This window comes from Ostrinia furnacalis, unplaced genomic scaffold (genome assembly GCF_004193835.3).
Source record: "Ostrinia furnacalis isolate ACB-3 unplaced genomic scaffold, ASM419383v2 OfSCF7161, whole genome shotgun sequence".
NCBI lineage: Eukaryota > Metazoa > Arthropoda > Insecta > Lepidoptera > Crambidae > Ostrinia > Ostrinia furnacalis.
In genome coordinates, this window is record NW_021137400.1 from 341,738 (window position 1) to 364,702 (window position 22,965).

General features: G+C 37.2%; 2 protein-coding genes across 2 annotated transcripts; one reads left to right on the forward strand and one right to left on the reverse strand.

Moving 5' to 3' along the window:
- The first annotated feature begins 287 nt into the window (after positions 1–287).
- Positions 288–10,270, forward strand: LOC114363535 (uncharacterized). Its single transcript, XM_028319287.1, has 8 exons — positions 288–490; positions 733–858; positions 1,052–1,192; positions 1,330–1,386; positions 1,484–1,598; positions 1,709–1,861; positions 3,702–4,296; positions 10,048–10,270. The coding sequence occupies exons 1-8, from the start codon at positions 347–349 to the stop codon at positions 10,268–10,270; spliced, it is 1,554 nt and encodes a 517-aa protein (XP_028175088.1). The 5' UTR covers positions 288–346.
- On the reverse strand, positions 1,897–3,526 carry LOC114363555 (uncharacterized). Its single transcript, XM_028319313.1, has 2 exons — positions 3,204–3,526; positions 1,897–2,764 (listed from the first exon to the last, which is right to left on the reverse strand). Exons 1-2 carry the CDS (start codon positions 3,340–3,342, stop codon positions 2,190–2,192), a joined length of 714 nt encoding a protein of 237 aa, XP_028175114.1. The 5' UTR covers positions 3,343–3,526; the 3' UTR covers positions 1,897–2,189.
- Positions 10,271–22,965: the final 12,695 nt, after the last annotated feature.

The window sequence follows — 22,965 nt, forward strand, 5'->3', positions numbered from 1 at the left end:
AGGGTTGAAACCTGTTTTTGTGTCATGTAAACGCTATAGAGAATTCGTCTATAGTTCCAAAATACTGGACTGTCCTGTCGATGACATTGACAGTGGGGCGCCACCGTCAATACCGGATCGCTGGTTCAGATTTTTGCCATGTTTGGAAACCATATAGTTGAACGATGGTAGCGCCCCCCTGTCATTGAGTTTGGCGGGACAGTTCAGCGTGGGTCATCTATACGTTAAATAGTTTTAATGAAAGATATTGACTTGATATTGACATTTGTGGCGTAGCTGTCATTTCTATCAGTATTTATTTTCAAAACCGTTTGCAATTAAGTTGAAAGAATTTTATTGCAAAAATATGCATATAATTATGAATGCGATGTTTCTTATTTTCATTGCGAAGTTAGTAATGAATGTAGAATTAAAAGACACTGAGGAATATTGTGATCCCAAGCAAGAACAAGTTGTAGTTAGGGCAGTGTTTATAAACTGTGAAACGAATGTTAGTACATATCAGTTTTCTATTAAATTATCGAGTATAAACCATACCCACCCTATTAATGGTTGTATAGAATTAGTTTTCTAATCGAACTTCAGAAATTTAGGCTATAGCCACATGCTCTACAAAAAATAAGAAACTTAACCATTTTAAGCATTCAATAAAATCGCTCTATGATTTTTGCTTTTATGCTCTTGTATTTTAACATAACAAGTTTAGTACTTATTGCCGTAATTATTCAACAGGAAGATCAGAATTTTCTTGAAAATCAAGCCACTCGTTTCCAACGTGAAGAGTTGTATAAACATAGCGCTCTGCAAGGATGTCTTAAAAAGCTAGCACTTACCGTTAAAGTGACTAGTGAGCCAGGTGTAAGTGTCTGCCTAAGATGTTTGTATATCATTGGTATCTGTTAGGTTTATAATACTCTGATGGTAATCTAATTTTATTTAATAACAATGACTACATAATAAATAATAATAAATGTGTCGTAATCCGTTAATTCATTAATTTCATTACTTTGAGCATTCAATTTCAATCCATATGTAATGGACTATTCCTCAGAAGAACACAGGCGACGAATATATTCCTATCGAGCATGTCTTCGATGGATCTAACAAGAGACGAGCTCGTCTCCTGGACCCCTACATCCTACGTTTAAGAAGAGATCCTCCAGTGCAAGCGTACAAGCTGCGACGTATTGATGTAAGCAAAATTACATTTTTCTTAAAAATCAAGCATGTGATAAGTTGAATTTAAATCTATTTTTGATTGTCGATTCATAACCGGTATCATTTTATACAGACTAAAGGAATATTACGAGGATTCATATTTTTTTGCAGACTGTCAGTGGAGTTTTAACGTTAACAAGCGATCGAGGTACGGGTAAATTAAAAAAGGTTAGTAAGTCATCTATGTATGTAGATGTAGACCCATTTTAACTCGTTCCTGCTTAATTTTGGAATAATGATTTTTTATACATAGAGTCGTGTTCAGCGTAACTTGGATGAATTGGCGGATCAGAAGGAATGGAGACAGCACTTCGAGAACACTGAGCGGCATAATGTTATGGCCGACTCTGAAGTGGAAGAAAGACAGGACTCTAAGCAATGTAATGTTTTGTGGTTGTGTAACTTCTAATGTAAAATGCTAAATTTACCCAAGTAAGTATCGTCCAAAGAACTTCTCGTGTTAGCTTTTCGACCTTTTTTTTTTTTATAGGTTTAATCCCTGAAAATGCCGCCAATTTAACTGGACAACTGACATCGCTGACGCCTAAAGCCAGTGCAAACTTAAATACGTTATTTAGTGTAAAACATGCAAATGAATTCTCGAAGAACCAAATTGGTCTGGCAATTCAAGATCACACTAGAGGTAAGGTATCCTATGTTTCTATTGTCGTAGTTTTATTAAAAAATAGAATCAGCATTGTATGTCTTTATTCATATTAAACATATGAAATTGAGCTCTTAAATATAGTTTCAGTAACACCAAGGTAAAAGAAACAAAGAAAAATGTTTTGCACGGTTTTCTTTGGCTGTAATGTAAATGTTACCGATAAATTAACTTGTTAGTTTTTTTACACGTGGCGTAGTCTAAAAACTTTCTATTCCGTGTGTAACCGAATATTGTAATTCACAATCACTTCTTTTCTTATTATAAAAAGTTCTAGATACTAAAGTGGATAGAACAGCTACTTTAGCTAGTAGGTATCTTCAGGGTATATTACTTCTGTTTTTATATTTGTTATAGTAGGAATATTTTGTGTGTTGCTCTCATCATTTCGATTATTCGATGACAATTGTTCTTCAGCGTCTATTATAATTGCGAAAATCTTTTTCTTCACTTGTGTTTGCATCCATAGTGGCATTTCTCTTGTAGACTTCAACATACAACCAAAAAATGATTCCAAGGCGTCTGCTTGGGTAAGTCTCAACGAGGATTCGCTAGCAAACTGAGGTCTTGATGTGGAGTCGCCTGTGTTTTCGACACACCGTCGCTTTTGTGCAGAACAAAGCACATCTTGAGATACATTTCCGTTGTCACTAGTCGATACATCGGAGTCCAAAGTGTTTACGTCCTTTTCGTCGAGTCCGTCGGCTTCTATGGTTTCTGTAATTCTGTACTTCATGTAGGGTTCAAGGAACTGCATCGCTTTGGCGTATTTCCATGTCGTTATTTGCGCAGGTAAAAGCTTGTTTTGGCCCAATTTAGCCCTTTTTAGTGCCTCCCTATGATTGTCACGCAATTTTCTCCACGCTGCTCTTGCGGCTTTGACTGTAAACAAATTTAAAAAAATGTTACTATCTAAACCTTCGTGCTAGTTGTTTCATTTTGTTAATCCACTGATTGGGTTAACCTTAACCTTCTATCCAATCACTGAACATTTACGACACGTACGGAACGCAAAAACTTTTGAATAGTTACAAAAATAAACGTAAATAACTATCAACGCCATATTTACATGTATTGGAAACAATATAACATTTTACGGCATGAAATTGTTTAGGTTTCTCTGTAAATAGCAATGAGTAGGTAATAACGGTAACTAAGCAAAGTAATTTATTTTATAAACATTTTCTAACCGCTTAAAACTATCTCATTAGACAGTGCCTAACAGCAGTATCAGTGCTAACACTGCTATGTGTACTCAAACAAATAACTTTCACACATCCAGTTCTTTAATGTTAACAATTCATGTTAAAAAATAACTCACCGTCAGGTATAGATTTGCAATTACAATGCGTAACGACTCGCTGCCAAGCTGCTTCCCTTTCTAAGACTTCCCGATAGTCAGAATGAACTGGATTCCATAAGCAAGGTTCGGCGCGTACGCCTGATATTAGTTTCTCCATGTGTTACTTTGATAGTTTGTTGTGACGTATAAATATGCCGACGTAAGCGCACTGCATTAACTAACCGGCCTCGTTCGGCGCTGCGCGGGGTCTCTGCTCGCCGCGCCGCCTCGCCGGTCGGCGCCGTCTCCCCATACGGCCAAACCGGTTTTTAGTCCCCTGCTACGGTATTCACACGTCTATCTTTACTTACCTGTTTGCATGTTAGCGCTGAGGTAGCGACAAAAAACTTGTTTTGGATTCTTAACGTGTCCGTATTTTATGCGAGACGTTATTATTATCATTCTTAGACTTTAAACATCAGCAACGTTATGCTACGTAGTTCTATTAATTATGTTCATCAAAACATTTAATTACAGTTAAAAGAGATAGTTGTACGCTAGCTAACAACCCTGCATGGAAACGAGATAAAAGGCATGAACATAACATCATCGTTGAAGATATCACCGATGATTATAAAATTCCTTGGGTCGAAAAAGATCGATTTTACCGAAGACTCGAACAGCCTGCGAGCGGTGCTGATACACTAGACAAAAAATCCTCAACGCATAATGTAGAAGACGACAATTATATGAAATCGGCACCAAACACTGAACCGCATACGCATCGGGCTTCACATGTCCAAAACGAACTTCATCAACTATCATCAAAGAGGGAAAAACCCGAAGATAGATCAAGTCGAAATGAGAATCATAGAAAATCTACTGCAAAAATTAGAGAAAATAGAGATAAACCATACAATTTTCTAGATCATACCACGCACAAAAATTTTGATAAAAGAACTAAAAATACTAATAAAATGTCAAGAGTTAATGCCCCTGAAAAGAATTTCGTATTGTATGATATCGGCAGCCCTGACCTTTGGAACAGTGTACACGTACAACTCTTTGAGAAGATGAGTACACCTGAAGGAAAAACAGTGTGGAACGACATTACTAAAGGTGAAGTGGCAAGGTATAAAAATATAATAATGTCTATTAATTTATATAATTATTTTCTTTTTAATGTATAGGTATCGATCGCTACTACACTTGCGAGCAAAAGTATGGAATCACTTACATGAAGTTGTTTCCACGCGATCTTGTGTTATTAACGAATTTGTTAGAAACAAAAAAAGTAGCACCATTTTAAAGATTAAACTTTTAACTTTAAATTGATACCAAATTCATTTAAATCACACCAGTATTTAAAAAGATATCCCGGCTGATGTGAAGAAGTAAGAAAAAAGACATGTACCAACTGTTTGATACGTCGCGAGTTGCGGCCTATTTACACCCTATAAAAGCACGTGTTTTCAGATTTTTGCGTTCACACGTTGATCCATACACATCTCGGCTTCTTTTGACACTTTACCTGGGATTCTACACCTTCAGAAGCAGCACAAATCGTTGCACTATTGCAAGAAGGGCTCAGCCAGCGGGCTGTCGCACGTCAGCTCCACATAAGCCAGTCCTGGGTTTCGAAAGTTTGAAGACGCTTTCGGGATACCGGTGGCTTTATCCCGAGACCAAGTTCTGAACATTGCCGGTGCACATCGCAGAGGGAAAACCGTTTTTTTCATGTCAACTTCTCTACGAAATCGTCATTTGACTGGTATCGACGTCCAGCAAGAGCTCAGAAATGTTCGTAGGATAGCTGTTAGCGAGTGGACAGTTCGTCTAAGATATGAGCAATAAAANGCGTAGAGATATTAAAGTTGAAATTCATATCAAACACTTCTTAAATCTAATTGCCTCTAAACTGTGAGAAATTCTAAATCAACGCAAAAATTCAAAACGCTGAGGTAGGTACCTACCTATAATGGAAAAATAAATAAATAAAAAATAATCATACCGCATATTTTGAAATTCGCCACTACTCGCAACCGAATCAAGTAAGTAATTTGATTTAATACGTCATAAATTGTAAACCGCTACGTTTGTACGGCGGAACCCTCTGTGTGCGAGCCCGACTCGCTCTTGGCCGGTTTTTTTATGTAAACTCACACTCAGCCCATAGGTTTTACTTAGATAACACAGTGCTGCTCCGTTCTGAACTCGGCAGCACTTACAAAAATACAAGCCACGCTACGAGCCTGGCTATACACGAGCTACGACATTTCAGAAGCTTAAAGCTTAAAACCTTAAAGCTAATAATACTGTATAGAAAAATATTTGCTTTGCCGTTTATAGACGGGCGACATAACAATATCACCGCGATGCAAAAGAGCACAGCGACATCTGTTGGTAGGACTAGGAATTAGAATGGATGCTTTGAAAAGAGCTGAGAAAAATAACAATTCTATGTCTATATGCATTGGAATTAACTCTGTATGATCAATGATTTCTCCACACTATTTTGTATTAGATAGGTATTGTCTTCGCTTGACACTTGGAGCCAAATGAAACTCGGAATTTTGAGGTTTTTAGTATAATAGAAAATTAATAGTACAAAATGATGTGCGTATCGCGACGATCGGAAGGCAAGTGAGTAACATTTAAATATGACATTTAAACTAGCTAAACGCCTAAGATTTTACAAGAGCAATGTTACGTAATTTAGTATGGCGAGTGACGTATGCGCGCAGGAGCCGTAACAGGTATCTTGTTTCGATTTTGGTCGACCTAAAACATGACGTCAGTCCTTGATTTGTTTGGGACCTATTTTACACTTTAGTCTGTCACACATGTGCATACTAAGTCGCGGTCAAAAGCTACTTAGTTACTACTTAGATAACACAGTGTTGCTTCGTTCTGAACTCGGCAGCACTTACAAAAATACGAGCTATATGATTCTATACGAGCTACGACACTTCTAAAGATTAAAGCTTACATTTAAAGCTGTTACTACTGTTGTCGAAAAATATTTGCTTTGCCTCTTATAGACGGGCGACATAACAATATCACCGCGATTCAAAAAAACACAGCGACATCTGTTGGTGGGACTAGGAATTAGAGTGGATGCTTTGAAAAGATGCTGAGAACTGAGCTGAGAACACACGATAATAATCTAAATTCCTACCTACATGCATTGGGAATTAGTTTAGTTTGCATAATCAATGATTTTCTCCACACAATTTTGTATCGGATAGGTTTTTTTTCCATTTTGGTCGGACCTAAATGAAGCCCTTAATTTTTTTGAGACTCCCAGCCCAGTTGTTTTCTTGTACAGGTACGTTTTTTTATATACCTAACTGATAAAACTTTCATTAAAACTCATTTTGCAAGTGTGGACGTGTAGAAGTGCTTTTTAAAAGCCTTTAGAAAGCACTTCTACACGTCCCTACCACTGCTTCTGGACAATAAATGAGCCAGATATTTTAGTAATATGAAAGAGGACATTTTCTCTCAGAGTCCCTGATAAATTATGAAAACCTGATTTATTAGAATTAAAAAAAATACAATTACCTAATTTAGGAAACGGATAATAATATTAGTAGTCACTAAAGTCTGGTCGCCGAGCACGTAGAATTTCGTGCAATGACCCCAAGCTACCCATCCTTATCGCTCGCGCGTAATTATATTGCTGTCGTGACTGTGCGACGGGTAACGTGGCTACAGCGAGTGTGCGAGTAAGCGAGGACTATAGTCAGTTTTATTTCGAGGTTTGTTCGTTTCAGTCAAATGATGTCCACTGCTGGACTAAGGCCTCCCCCAAAGATTTCCTGCGCTGCCCGCATTCAAGTACTTCCAGTGACTTTCACCAGATCGTCGGTCTACCTAGTGCCCTGCCCACAGTACGTCTCCCGGCCCGTGGTCACAGCCACTCGAGAACTTTTCAGATGATTTCGAGGTACGTAGTTTTTTATTTATTTAGTGCTGCTGATCTTAGCAGCACTGTCAAAAATTTGTTGTCTTCATTCTATAATTGTTTCTATACGAATTGGTGATGGCCAAACTTACCTTAAGTAGGATCTGAGTAAAACTTTACCACCGCGTTTCAAATAAGTACAGCGACATCTGTTGGTTGTTATTGGTAAACTAAGCTAAAATCCTATTCCATCCTGTAGCAGTTTGTGAGAATTTTTGTTTGATACTCTTTCACGTATAAACCACTGAATTGATAGATGAAAATAATTAATGGAGGAAGTACAAAATCCAGGATAAAATATAGGTTATTTTTATCTAAGTTTTTAGGCGTAATAGACTAACTGTAACAGAGCGAAAAAATTTCACGTGGGCATACTTACCTAGCCGCGAGCAAAACCTATAATTCGACTATTGGTTAAAATTACGGAATATTTTGAGCGTTTTTTTATCCACAACGAGGAAGCTCCCTGTATCTCACCTGATACGGGACTATTCCCACCTCTCGTTCCCACCACTGGAACTTCTGTGTAGCCAGGATCTACAGCTTGACCGCCACAAAAACCCAACCAATGAAGGTCAAGTTTGTCCCGGGGGAAAGTTAAACTGTCATTGGACCCGCAACGAAATTAATCAGAAGAACATAGGAGGAGTTCGAAATTAAGGTTCGACTTCCCTCCATTGCAAAGCGGATGACAGGTGACAAACAAAGGCTTAAAACCTTTAAGAAAAGATTATGCACCACGGACAATAAATTAAATTAAGGGGGCCTATCTTATGAGCAATTAGCAACTACCTGATAGTAAGTGATGATCAGGCCGAAGGTGGAAGCGAGCTTCACCCGGAATCCTCAACCACGGAGGAACTGGCTATCTTACCTCTAACTGCCGGAACACAACAATGCTGTTAACATTGTTGTTATGGCGACAGACTTAGGTAAGAATAAGATGGTGGTAGCTAGGCAGGCGGACTTAGAACAAGCCCTACCTAAGATGGCAATTTATGTAGTGAACAAAATAAATAAATATCAATTGTTTCTTTTTTTTTGCGTCATCAATACACCTATTTATAGCGGTAAACACATCAAATAATAATGATTTTCTTCATAAACTTACGAAGAGAGCAAAAATAAAAAGCCGTATTGCGTTTGTTCGAAAGTCTGACATCTTTATTTTGTTTCAATTTATTTTCAATTCCTGTCCTTGACAAATAATTATCGCCAAATTATAACTTTTACAGACAATAGCAAAAAACTTTAACCATTAATAAAACAAACTAGATATTAACCGGAGCGTATGGTAAAGAGGTTTGTGAATATAATTAAAATGTTTTGTATAATTAATTATATTGTTGTTATGTTTTAACTGTTATTGTTATTTTAAACTACCCACATAGAAAATATTATTAGAATGTCTACGGTGACGAGTATGAAGTCCGAACTATAAAGTTTTGTTCTAAAATAGCCTCTTTTACAAATGCACTAGAGACAGTGTTATTATGGCATGTTTCCAGAGGGAGATCCCGTTTTTTGCAGGAACTGATTTTTGCAGGATTCCGTTTAGTGGTAGGTATGATAATATACGTCTTTTAATATCGTTAATATTAAATAATACAATTCACACGTACATCCCGTTTGCAGTGCCCCGCAAAAAACTTGGATTTTGTAATTAAAATTTTAAACACAGTGTTTAAACGACAGTTCAGTTTTGCGGGATCCTGCATTACTGTACAAACTGTTAGAAGCTTAACGCTTCAGGTACCGTCGGGTGTATTAAATAGCGCTGCTTCAACGAAAGCAGCACTTACAAAAATTTAGATCATAAACTAAACCTACCTAACTTAATACAAATGAATACTAATTAAGTAATAAATAAGTAATAAATATCACTGGAAGGTTGTTTGTGTGTATATAATACTTTAGCACAAAAAGCTTGGTAACTTAAGTACTGGCCTCGTATAACTTTTCTATCGTGATGTAACTGCGCACAGTGACATCTATCGGTGATCAACGGAATCTCAGTTTAGAATACAGCTTAAAATAGGCATTCAATTTTAAAATCACAAGAAATAATTGCTAAAACGTATTTCGTTTTTCTTGTAGTAAACTAGCGCTATAAAACAAGTAATTCACAAAAAAATCGATAGATGGCGCTGTGCGCACTTGACTCGCGGTGTTAAAGTTTCCCGCGCAGCATATTTAACATAAACGGACTCTTTCCACTGCAACTACTCAAATGGCCGGCTAGCAAGGACAACGCGATACAATCCTATCGTAGATACGATGATATGGCGTGGTTGATAAAAAATTGCTTAACGGATGTTTATTAAAGAAGAACGGTCATCTGTGACCCAGGCCCGACAGAAACGAGACATACCTCAGTTTTTTTGTCATGTCCTAATTAGTTAAATTATATATTTTTTATATTCGAAATCTATGTATAACACCAAAATAATATTACCCTTTGTTTTTGTTCAGGCGTTATACAAAAACTAATACAAAATGCCTATTTATCACCAAAATTGGTAAATGTATGTACTTAAATGTCTATTACAGCTGCTATGGAATGTATCTAGGTGACCTGGAGATACAACCGGATTATACAGGGTGGAAACGAGAAGTTACAAAATTGAATGTTACCAGCTTCCATAACCTGTATGTAACCTATTATTGGTACCATTTGAAAGAGCTCGTGAAGCACTTTCAGAATCAGTAACTAGTTTTTCGATATCTTGTATAGTTTAGAAATAATCAAGTGAGATCACTTATCGTTCCATATGTATAACCACCCTGTATAATCCTCTTTCGTCCGAGACCTGATTGTGAGCGGACGCGTCGCGCGTTGTTTTCGTAAATCACTAATAAAATTCAAGCCCAAGCAAACATCAACTTAAATCGCTAATAACACACGAACCAACACAGCGTGAACTCACCATCCGGGGCGGACCGGTCTCTGCAAGCCGCGTCCCCCGCTTACTTCACGTGTGAGTGTGACAACTGCGATTTTTCGACCCTCTCGCACATCGACTCGGCGCTGACGCGTATTCGCTACGAAGCTACGGCGTGCTACGAGCTGTTACGGACTACGAATCTGCGACGTTTGCACGTGCGGTGCTACGACAAGCCACTTGAAAACAATACATAACGATTTTATTGCTTAGAAAATACAGGTGTATTTTGTGAGATGGAAGGCGACATGAGCAAATCGCTATCCGAGTCAAACATCAGCGCAACGGGGCAAAATACTACGCCCCCAAACTATGTCGCATTCCGTACTAGTAAAAGAAGCAGAGATGACATGCAAAGAGACAATTTAGAAACATTCAAGCAAGAGATGTTGGCTAAGTTTCAAACAATGATGGAAAAGCAAGAAAACGAAATCAAAAAAATTTACCCAGTACTACAAGACATCAAAAAGACAAACGAGAACATAGAAAAGTCTGTATCATTCTTAGCCGAACAAAATGAAGAATTTAAAAGAAGAATAGAACAATTAGAATGTGAAAACAAAAAGGATAAGGAGTACATACTACTACTGGAAGATAAACTAGAGGAAGTGAAACGAGAAAATCAAAAAGGAAACTTTGAAATTAAGAACGTGCCAAAAGTTGAGCCCACAGAAACCAAGGACGACCTAATACATATGGTTGTGTGTTTATCCGAAACCGTGGGGTGCTCCATTTCTAAGAATGATATTTGTGACATCTACAGAGTGCGTGCAAGAAGAGACGCCACCAAATGCACCCCAATAATAGTGGAGACACGTTCTTCACTTTTGAAGTCATCGGTGCTACAAAAGTGCAAGTCATATAATATCAAAAATAAAGAAAAGCTACGAGCCAAACACCTAGGCTTTAAGACAAAGGAGGACACTCCGATTTATATATCGGAACAGCTTACTCCTAAGGGGGCTAGACTTTATTTTCTCGCCCGTGACCTTGCCAAAACAAAAGAATACAGATTTTGTTGGACCTCGTATGGACGAGTCTACGTTCGCAAAACAACTGAATCCCCTATCATCCTGATAAGAAGCGAAACTCAGGTCCATAATCTTATGCAGCAAACGTGACTATTTAGTGACTTTTTTGTGCTGGGTCGCCTATTAATAATAGTATTTTTATTATTTTTCTATACTGTGTACTTCATGAATATTGCTTTAATTTGCAAACATCAGGTGTGTTATTTCTATAGTGCAACAATACAAAGTATTAAAATATATTTCAAGGTAAGGCTGTACAGTTTTTACAGATACACAAACACTAAGCTTTTTGTTGACATTGACTGTAATTCATCGATCACTCACTTACACATTCACATAATATCATATACACTCAAAAATCATTGGTTCGGAACCTCGCTTAATTGCCATGTGACAAGTAATGGAAAGCCAGGTGCTTACTTTTTCTGTACTGAAAGTATAAACATGCATTATATTAACCATAACAAAGTCTTTCTAACCGTTATTAATTACGTAAAGTGCTGTGTGCGACACCTAGTCATACTATATGACAAGTCTGAATGGATAGCTTATTAAACACTGTAAGAGAGATAGATAAAACAGAAATAGCGTCTTCTAGTCTGTGTGATCTTGAGGTTTTTCCATCATTTGCAGGTAATATATTTGACACAGATTTCACCGTTATAACACAAAATATACGAAGCATCTATAAAAATCTTGATGACCTCTGTCTTACTTTATCTCAATTTGACTTCACGGTCGACGTGATAGTTCTGACTGAGTGTTGGATTGACTTGAATAAAAACATTCCACAGTTACAAAATTATAGTTCATTTGCAACAACAAATCATTTAAATCAGTGTGATGGAGTTGTAGCTTTTGTAAAGAAAGATGCCAATGTCAAAGTGGACGAGATTATACTTACAGATGCCTCATGTCTCCAGATAACAATAAATGACCTTACTATTCTTGGAGTTTATCGCTCGCCATCTAACCAAAATGGAGATAACTTTATAAACTCACTAGATAAACACCTAAACTACATAAAAACACACAAAACAATAATTCTCACAGGGGACATTAATATAAATATATCAAATGACCAAAACACTCAAACAAATGAAAGAAATAACAAACATAATTACTTAAACATGTTAGCAACACATGGCTTGTTACCTGGCCATACGTTGCCGACTAGAGTAAAAAGTTGTTTGGATCATTTTATTCTAAAATTAGATAGAAGTAAAAACTCTGCATCTATAAACGTTTTGAATACATCGACAACTGACCACTGCATGGTTTATCTAAAGCTCTCTAATATAAGAAACGAAAATAAAACCCCTAAATCAAGAACCTCAATTAATTTTGAAAAAGCAACTGAATCTTTCAAAAATGTAAATCTCCTTAACATGCTTAATCAAACAAATCCCAGCATTCTCGCAGATCTGTTGACATTTGAATTAAGACAGTGTATATTGACGAACACAACAAATATGAAAATTCCATGCAAAAATCGTATAATAAAACCCTGGATTACTCCAGGCGTTCTTCGTTGTATCAGAAACCGCAATAGTATGCAGAAAAAACTCAAATCTGATCCAGATAATGAGATTCTAAAAATAACCTACAGACGGTACCGTAACCATTGTAACGGCCTGATTAAAACATTAAAACGAAATTATGATAGAGATCAACTAAATAAAAACAAAAAGAATCCTAGGTTACTTTGGAAATCTATTGACAATATTACTCAGCGCAAAGCAAACAAATCAAGTAGCAATGAACTACTGTACTCAAAATCAACACCAAAAGAATCTGTAGATTGTGTTAACAAATATTTTGCTGGAGTTGGTAGATTATTGGCCGATAATATAATGACGCGTCGTCAATCTCAGGACAGTTTGACTAATACTAATGCTAATACACAACAAATCTCCTCTCTTGTGGTACAGGAGACGGACCCAGATGAGGTCTACAACATTCTGATGGGGCTTAAACTTGAGAGTGCTGCAGGCTGGGATGGCATATCAACAAAATTTCTAAGACATATTGGCAGAGAAGTATCCCCTGTTATAGCTCACTTGGCTAATTTATGTATTATACAGGGAATCTTTCCCTCCGCTCTTAAGCGGGCTGTAATTACTCCCATACACAAGGGTGGGGACAGAGACAAGGCCAGTAACTATAGACCCATATCAGTTCTCCCAGTATTGTCTAAAATAATAGAGAAGATTATAAACAATAGACTATTGGACTTCTTAAATAAATACAAACTAATATCTAATTCTCAATACGGCTTTAGGCGAGGAATCTCCACAGAAGACGCCATAATTGCATTAACATCTCATATTTCACAAAGTGTAGACAAAAATAAGAAATGCATAACAGTTTTTCTAGACCTTCAAAAGGCCTTTGATACAGTCTCCGTCCCCACCCTTGTAAGTAGATTGGAATCGGTGGGTGTTAGAGGCACTCCTCTATCATTGCTTTGTGACTATTTGCGCGATCGTAAACAGTGTGTTAGAGTTGGTGACCATGTTAGTGAGCTGGAGGAAATAACATATGGAGTGCCCCAGGGAAGCGTGTTGGGACCAACACTCTTCCTAATTTACATTAATAACCTCTGCAACCTGGATATCTACAATGGGAAAATCTTCTCATATGCAGATGATACCGCTATAGTTTTCTCTGGTTCAACATGGGATGAAGTACACACAGTTGCTAAAAAGGGTCTCGCAGATGTAGCTCACTGGTTGGATAATAATCTATTGACTCTAAATGCATCTAAAACGAAATATATCTGCTTTACAAAGATCAATAGCACTCAACCTGATTTGAAGTACCAAATAAAAATTCACTCATGTAATGACATCGCCAGCCTAACTTGCTCTTGTAAAGCCATAGATAAAGTAGATAAAATTAAGTACCTTGGAGTAATGGTCGATCAACGCCTTACGTGGCATGCACATGTAGACTTATTAATAGGCAGAACCCGTAAGCTTTTATGGGTGTTTAAAACTCTGAGACACGTTGCCGACTCAGTCTTATTGAAACAAGTATATAAATCACTGGCTCAATCGGTCCTAAACTACTGCATTCCAGTCTGGGGTGGAACCACTAAAATCAAATTTTTACACACAGTTGCTAAAAAGGGTCTCGCAGATGTAGCTCACTGGTTGGATAATAATCTATTGACTCTAAATGCATCTAAAACGAAATATATCTGCTTTACAAAGATCAATAGCACTCAACCTGATTTGAAGTACCAAATAAAAATTCACTCATGTAATGACATCGCCAGCCTAACTTGCTCTTGTAAAGCCATAGATAAAGTAGATAAAATTAAGTACCTTGGAGTAATGGTCGATCAACGCCTTACGTGGCATGCACATGTAGACTTATTAATAGGCAGAACCCGTAAGCTTTTATGGGTGTTTAAAACTCTGAGACACGTTGCCGACTCAGTCTTATTGAAACAAGTATATAAATCACTGGCTCAATCGGTCCTAAACTACTGCATTCCAGTCTGGGGTGGAACCACTAAAATCAAATTTTTAGAACTTGAACGGGCGCATAGATCCTTGCTAAAAGTTATCTTTTTTAAACGATACAGGTTTCCAACAGACGAACTATACTCCCAAAGCGGCCTCTTATCTGTAAGAAAGCTTTACGTCTTACAAGCTATTTTAAAACTTCACAGAAATTTACCCTTTAACCCAAATACTCAAAATAAAAGAAGAATCCTGAGTGTAGCACCTATGGCTCATGTAAAAACAGCTTATGCAAAAAGACAGTTTACTGCGAAATCTGCTGAAAGGACATTGTCAGAAACCGCCTAAAAACCGCCCAAAAACATTAACCCATCATAANATTTTCATTTTCATTTTTTCATTTTCATTTCTATAAAAAATAATCAAATGCCAAAAATGTTTAGATTTTAACCAAGTTTGCTTAACATATAATGCTGAAAAATGTCAGTCGTACGAAAAATCATTTTTAATATTTTTTTCTTGGTTACAGGTGTGACGGTGGAAAACAATAGGGCACCTAAAGAAAATGGACTAGTGTCTCCGACGCCGGTATCCACAGGTAAAGACAATTAGTAAATTACAGTCTTAGAATTGAAAACTAGAATGTGAAAATTCATGTCAGACATTAGGTACGCTAAAAAAGTATTCGTAAAGGACTGTGTTTCAGAATCGTACGTCTCTATGACGTATTTATTTATTTGTGTCATTTTAGGGTTAACTACTTTTTTGTTTTGGTTTTGGGTAATAATAATACTGCTCTTAAAGGATTTATTAGGTTACGTTTATTGCGAATTCGTTATGGTACTAATAGTGACAAACAGAGGATACGCTCGTTGAACAGTGTTTTAAAGTGACGTTTAGTATGGAAATGTCATTTTAAAACAGTGTTCAACAACTGTGTAACTTTTAATTAGTAAGGGGGTTAATGTTTTCAGAACTGGCTCTTTCTGTCAGCTGTGAGTGTCATTCATCTATATTTATCATTTTCTCTTGTTTGTCGCAGAAGGGGGCAGCATGGTGGTGAGTGGGCTGACGCCATTAGTGGTGTCGCAGCCCACCGCGCATCTGCTGCAGACACACACGCTCACGCATAAGGTAGTGGTAGCTCAATATTAACACGATTTGAGGGACCGAATTAAAATGGTCCCATCCGCGACCATTTTAAATTCGTGACGAAATGCGAATGGAATGGTCACGGTCAAACTAAGCCATACAAGCTTGTTACAAAAGAAACAAGAAAATATTAATCTGCACAAGTCTGTTATTATCGCGTGTTTTACTCGTAATTACGTTCGGCATTAAAGAAGTCCTATTATGACGCATTAACGATGAGATCATACATACTCGTAATACTTTTTAACGATATTTTTTCTGTAGGTAAACTTATTGTTACATCAAATCTGTTAGTTCCTTTGAATTTGATTCATTCTTTTTCCTATTATGGATAGATATTATTGTAGTTACCATCCTCAAGCACGTACCAATATCCTTATCGTTATATTTAATTATCTAAAATTATGTTTTATTTACAGATGGTTGAAACACAAATGGTGAAAGGCAACGTTGCCCCACTGACCGTTAGCGCGCAGTACCTGAGCACGACAATAGTCAAGCCCGTCGTGGTCGTGTCTGCCGCGCACACGCCGCCGCCCGCGCCCCTGCCGCACCACCCGCCCCCCTCGTGATCCCGCCTTGCGCTGCGCCTGCACGCCTCCTCCAGCTGAGCTCTGCATGCCTGGTACTTTGAACTGAATACCGAAAGAATGGGTCCGATGGTTTCTGCACATTTTGAAGATACTAACGTTCTTGAACCTACTGAGATTAAAACTATGATGGTGAAAACACCAGCTCTACTGAATTCAACAATATAGCCAGACCGAAATTCTCAGCTCCAATGCACACTTCAAACTGGCGATGAGACTCAAAGTAGAGCTTTGTGAAGAATTACCAATATGATTATGGCACAAGATACCAAGATTGTGATTAGCCCAGCGGTTCTACTTCCACCAGAATAGGCTAAAGGTCTCAAACATTTTTAAGCTGGAATACCTGTTATCATGATTGTTACTCTTGGTGCGTGCTTGAAACAACAACTTTAACGGAGTATCAGAAGTACTTCACACTCTATGTCTCACGAGCAGAGCAGGATCAAAAGTTAAAGTTCCTCCCGCGTGAAAGGGCGTGTTTTGTGTTGGGTTGACTCCTCCTAGGCCCAAGTTTTCGACCCTCTTCTTTCTTCACTGCCAAAGTATTCTGTAGCAATAATTACGGTAATGCGAGTGACTTTTCCTACGTGAGGTTTAACGCAATAGTGCAGGTGGCTTGAATAACAGTGCGTCAAGACTGTGGATGCGACTACATGACTATCTTGAGCGAAGTGACTGGCGATGGATCCGACCATCGCACTACAAGTTAACTCTTTATATTTTTCTACTGATACCGATAGTCCATATTGTGATCGCATACAATAATTTAATAGTTTTACGAGTGAATGTAATAAATCCATTATTTAATTTTTATTTATTGTTAGAACTAGGGAGCAAAAATATAGTCAAAATTACGAAATGGATCGGAGCGGATTCTAAAAGTGCGGTGAAAATCGACGATATCATAGTCTATTACAGTTGATTCGGGCGCCTACGCAACTGAGCGAGTTTAAAAATAAGTGTGAGACGCAAAAAATAATTGATTTTCTAAGGTGTCACAATCAGACTATCTAAATGAACTAAATGAATACTTTTCCATGAATCGTGACGACGTAGGTTTAGGCTAAAGTGTACTTGTTATGTATAGACTAACAAGATGAAAGTTTATTTTTGCTATATAATCTGTGATGTGTGCAGTTTAGGTACTGTAGAAAACTCTGTACAAAGACGTCTATAGGTGTTGTCAATTTCTAACAATGAGTGTTATAAAGTCAATATAAAATGATAATTAGGTATTATAAAAATTGTGGCTTATACGTGTAAAATGCAATATTAATTTTGAACATCTTATGTGATATGAGCTGGCATCAAGCACTAAGAAACCAGAAGTTAGAGAGAGTGGTCCGATTTCTTTACGAAATGCATTTAATTAATTATTATTTGCTGGGTGTTGTTAATGTCACAATAAGTGTGATCTAAGCAAAAATAACCGATGCATTTAGGATATTAATGATTTATAAAGAACTTCGTGTTTGGTGTATTAATAAGGTTTAATTAATCAGATGTAAAAAATGCATTTGATTTCTAAATATTTGTGTAATATTGTGGCATTAGTACTAGGGCATTATGGCTCTCGAGGAGTGTCTGGTTTCTTGTGCTGGCACGGGCCGCGCGGCCGTCCTCACAGTGTGCCTAAAGGGATAGCGGAATTACTAAAGTAAATAATTAGTTTCGGTCGGCCAAGCTAAATATAGGTCATTGTATTAGGCCTTTGACAAGCTTTCGGTTAAGGGAAGGCACGTCTTTGTCATACTTGTCCCATACTAAATTAAGTTTGATACGTCGAAAAGACGTATGGTTAAAATCGACATGTTACGTCGTATAAACGTGGATTAGTTAATAAGTAAGGCAAGTATGTATCTAATAAAGTATGTTAGAAGAATTTGGGGTATAAATTGGAAGTAAAATAAATTCATTTTGGCTTGGCTGGTTCGAAAGTTACGATTCTGAAATCACCTTTCAACGCTTTAAAATACTTTTTCAGTGTTTAAAGCGGATTATGTTAATGTATAAGTAAGTCGAGGGTATACTTTAGCTCTCTGTTTCTGCGTTGTTAAGTTTTGCCGGCGTTTCAACGTTGTTCTTGTTAACTTAGCATTGTAATGATGGGTCAGACAAACACTGGATTAAAATATAATAAAAGGAATTTTAGTTTGTACTTACTATTTTGGAAATTAATATTCTAAATTTAAAAAGTGCGGCAAAGTTACGTCAATCTTTTCACAGTGAATGTCTGACCTACTTTTGTACTCTCCGTCTCTTTCGCTCACTTCGTCGAAGGTTAATATAAAAAGGGACAGTGATATGTAACATTCGGTCTTCAATAAAGCAATATTGTGCCAACAGATGACGGTTGAAATTGTTGGATTTTTTGGTGTATTATGTTTTTAAGGAGCCTAAGTTAAAAATGAGAGTTTTCACATTTGCCTTTTGTACGTCTTTAGGACGTATGTTTTAATTTCTTTGGTTATTCAAAACTCTCAAATTTAACATTCTATTTCAATGCGTTTTTACTTAAAATACACTCAAGAGCACACTCTTGGATTTAGTGCGAGTAAAAATATGAACAAACATTAGAGTTCCCAATTTTAAACAGGGATTGCTAAGTTTCAACGAATTGAAATAGATAGGCTCAAAATACTTTATGAACGAGCTTACACTGACTGCTCAGACATAATTTAATATCGATAATGACAGTGCAATAATACTTACAAAAATAAAATATATGTATCTTCTTTCTCTACCAAAAATAAATGAATATTTTTGCATCAAAATTACTTACAGTTGCCACCCATGTAATAATACAAATCAAAATAGCTGTATTTTGGCAGGTAAATATGTACTATTTTTCTATTACATGAGAAAATTTAATGGAAATAGTCACATAGTTTGCTATAGGTTATCAGAAGCGATAAGAGACTGCATTTAGGCTTTGGGAAATATCATAAGTAGATATAATGACATTTAGCTAGATACTAAAACGGGAATGTGAAAATTCTGCCAACTTACTCAGTATCATTTGAAGACATTCTTTGAATTTTTCCTTAGTATGGGAATATTTTCGGTACGTTCTCACTCAATGGTTACATTTTTTTTATTAGTACATAATTGGATGAAATCTATCTATGAGATATTGTGTTGTGATTAAAATTATATCTTATTCATAATGTTTTAATGGCAGGTTGGCACGCATAACTTAAAGTACCGTTTTAGTATACAGTTGTACAGCAGTGCTAGAATTTTGGGGCTAAAATACTAAGATTGTAGCACCGCTGTATCTTATTTATTTAGGAAGGGTGGCAACCCGAGCATTTCTTTTTTATTTTATATAAAATAATAATAATTCATTATTTACTTATTTTAAATGTTTAGTCCTGAGGTATGGTCTCAAATGTAAATTGATTTAAAATAAAATTATTATTTCTATAGTAAAATAACACATTTTACCCGACTGTGTAAGGAGGGCTATATTTTCTATTATAATATATAACTGGATGTGTTTGTTATTATTTATTTATACATTTTATGATAAGTATTTAGTGTTAAATTAGATACACTTTCCTATTATTTGTAATATTATGTAGGGTAAACCAGAGAGTGATTGCCCACTGGTAGTGATTGCCCGCTTTAAGAACAATATTGTCAGGTGCTGACTTTGAATCACTCTAGTTAGATTTGAATNATTTTCATTTTTTTCATTTTCAAACGTGACTGACTGACTGACATAGTGATCTATCAACGCACAGCCCAAACCACTGGACGGATCGGGCTGTGGCATGCAGTTGGATGTTATGATGACGTAGGCATCCGCTAAGAAAGGATTTTACGAAACTCCACCCCTCAGGGGGTAAAACGGGATTCACGCGTCCGAAGTCGCGGGCGGCCGTTAGTAATAATAAAATAGAATAATGTGACTATTTTCTTATTCTTGATTTAAAATAAATAAATTAATCAACAAAATAAAACTATCGTGCTGTCAGCATCAGTTCGCGTAGTAAAACTGCGTTTATGATTTTTTGAGAACTTATTTTTTTATGGATTTTCTTTATCAGTAAAACATACAACTTAGTTATCCACAATTTATTATGATGATGAATGATTTTAATATGACAGAAACCGAAAAACAAATTATAACCACATTAATCGAATTGAGAACCTCCTCCTTTTTTTGAAGTCGGTTGAAAATAAGTTAAATTTGAGTGTTTCTGTATATATTATGTAGGTATACGCAATTCAAAGCATTTCGCTTATGCCCTGCGCGCGGGCGCAGCGACCGAATGGAATAGAAAATGAGATCATTCCGACTCCGGCGACACTCACGCGTTTTTGTGCCTTTGTCTTTAGTCTTCACATTACCGACTGAGTGTCTCGAACGCTGACGTTACAACTGACGGCGCTTTGGGAGCGTGATCATTTGCTGACGCTTCCAAATAAGTGAAAACTCAAATACTCGAACGTACCTTTTGTCTGTAAAACTGAGTATTCAGCTTTGGAATTTTTACTTGGTGGATAGTACATTCGACAAACACTGTTGTCCCAAAACAGCAACTAATTTTAGCTGTAAGAGATGCGATGGTGTGACGTCGTGTCAATATTTACATGAAGAACGTTCATTATGAAGAAGTTTACCTTACAGACACGATATCACAATATTGTGGCGTCTATGTGATTGCAATAGATGTAGTTTTTGATGCAATGGCAACTGTAGGAGAAACCAAGGTGAGCTGAAACAGAAGAGAGATGTGACATTCACGATATTCTGGACTTCGTTCGTTTCAGCCGAAAGACGTCCACTGCTGGACAAAGGCCTCCCCCAAGGAACTTATCCTACTAATATTATAAATGCGAAAGTTTGGATGTCTGGATGTCTGAATGTCTAGATGTCTGGATGTTTGTTACTCTTTCACGCAAAAACTACTGAACGGATTTTGATGAAACTTTACAGTATTATTGTTTATAACCGGTAACCAGTATAACAAAGGCACAACTTATGACGATATGTGACAAACTAAATTTCACGCGGGTGAAGCCGCGGGCAAAAGCTAATAAGTTATAACTATGCACGTGTTTTACTTCAATCTCGAGCTAACAATTGCACACTGTTTGCGAGGTCGCTGATAGTTGATAGGTTTCCAAAAATCGTCAATTTCACAACTCTCCTCTATCACAACTCACTTCGACCTCTCCTACTTTAACACGACAGTAGAAACGAGCTCTGTTATTTTCAAAACTACGCTGCAGCGAAATTGATAAGATACAACCGGTCACCACCGGGACTGCGTCGTACTGCAATATTTCAACTTTCAGGCTACCATTGAAGTTTGTGAACGCTAGTCTCACACGTTTGCTTATTAGAATGTATGGAGCATGCCGCAGTGTTGCGATGATACGATTCCCTTTTTAAATTAGAAAAGGATTTATACCTATTTATTGTTTTAAACTTTCATGATCACTAACATAATAATAATTATTATTACTGACGGGATTTCTACCATGTACCTTAATTTTGAGTTTCCGATATTTCGGCACTGTTGCAAGCGCCATGGTCACGGAGTAACAGAGGAAACTTGCGGGTGAGATGTTATGGGCAGACATATAAAGTATTTCTATTAGCACTTTCTTTTCGCATCTTAGGCTGGGTTGCACCATCTTACGTTAACTTTAACAAACGTTAAAAGTTTGTGAAACCCCGTACGAAAAACATCGGTGGCAGTCACGGTCAAAATAAGGTGGTGCAACTCAGCCTTAGTGAAAAAACATGACTGCGGTTTTTGTTTTTAGATGTCCTTAATTTCTAAAATAAATTCTCTAATCTGTCTATGGCTTCTTAACGTCATGGATTTTATAATACAGTTTTCATCAACAAATAGAGCAGTTCAAGAGGAAGATTTAAATTCATTTATGCATTGTAACCATGCGAAGCCAATCGCTAGTATTAATACTTTAACACAATAACCATTTAGTAGCTCGCAGAATTGCGAAAATCAAGTGGCAGTCGGCGGGGCACATAGCTTGTAGCCACGCGACCACGGGCTGGAAGACTTAGCGTGGGCAGGCCTCCTACTAAGTGGACCGACGATCTGGTAAAGGTCGCGGGAAGAGCCTAGATGCGGGCAGCGCAGGACCGTGCATAGTAGAAAACCTTGGAGGAGGCCTTTGTCCAGCAGTGGACGTCATTTGGATGAAACGCAACACCAAACGGCCGACAACACAACCATTTAGTAAAAAGTTACAAAACATTTTTGGTAAACATTTCCGATATGGAATTAAAAATGTATACGAAAACGGCACAAAGAGGTGAATGTTAGATGGGACGTCAATAGAGCAAAACTAAAAAATGGTCGCGCTGCAAATTGTGTGTTGTTCGGTGAAGTTCGACGGTCGTTATCGGCTACGAGAGCACCGGCGATGTAGAAGCAATTGAAGAGACAAAATAATAATAATAAAATGATGTGACTATCTAAATCTAAATATACATAACTCAAAGGTGACTGACTGACTGACATAGTGATCTATCAACGCACAGCCCAAACCACTGGACGGATCAGGCTGTGGAATGCAGTTAGATGTTATGATGACGTAGGCATCCGCTAAGAAAGGATTTTACGAAACTCCACCCCTCAGGGGGTAAAACGGGATTCACGCG

Coding starts and splice junctions, on each gene's coding strand:
- LOC114363535 (XM_028319287.1), top strand. CDS start 347: ATGCATATAATTATGAATGCGATGTTTCTTATTTTCATTGCGAAGTTA. Junction 859..1,051: donor AAGTGACTAGTGAGCCAGGT/GTAAGTGTCTGC, acceptor ACTATTCCTCAG/AAGAACACAGGCGACGAATA. Junction 1,387..1,483: donor GTACGGGTAAATTAAAAAAG/GTTAGTAAGTCA, acceptor AGTCGTGTTCAG/CGTAACTTGGATGAATTGGC.
- LOC114363555 (XM_028319313.1), bottom strand. CDS start 3,342: ATGGAGAAACTAATATCAGGCGTACGCGCCGAACCTTGCTTATGGAAT. Junction 2,765..3,203: donor TTGCAAATCTATACCTGACG/GTGAGTTATTTT, acceptor ATTTGTTTACAG/TCAAAGCCGCAAGAGCAGCG.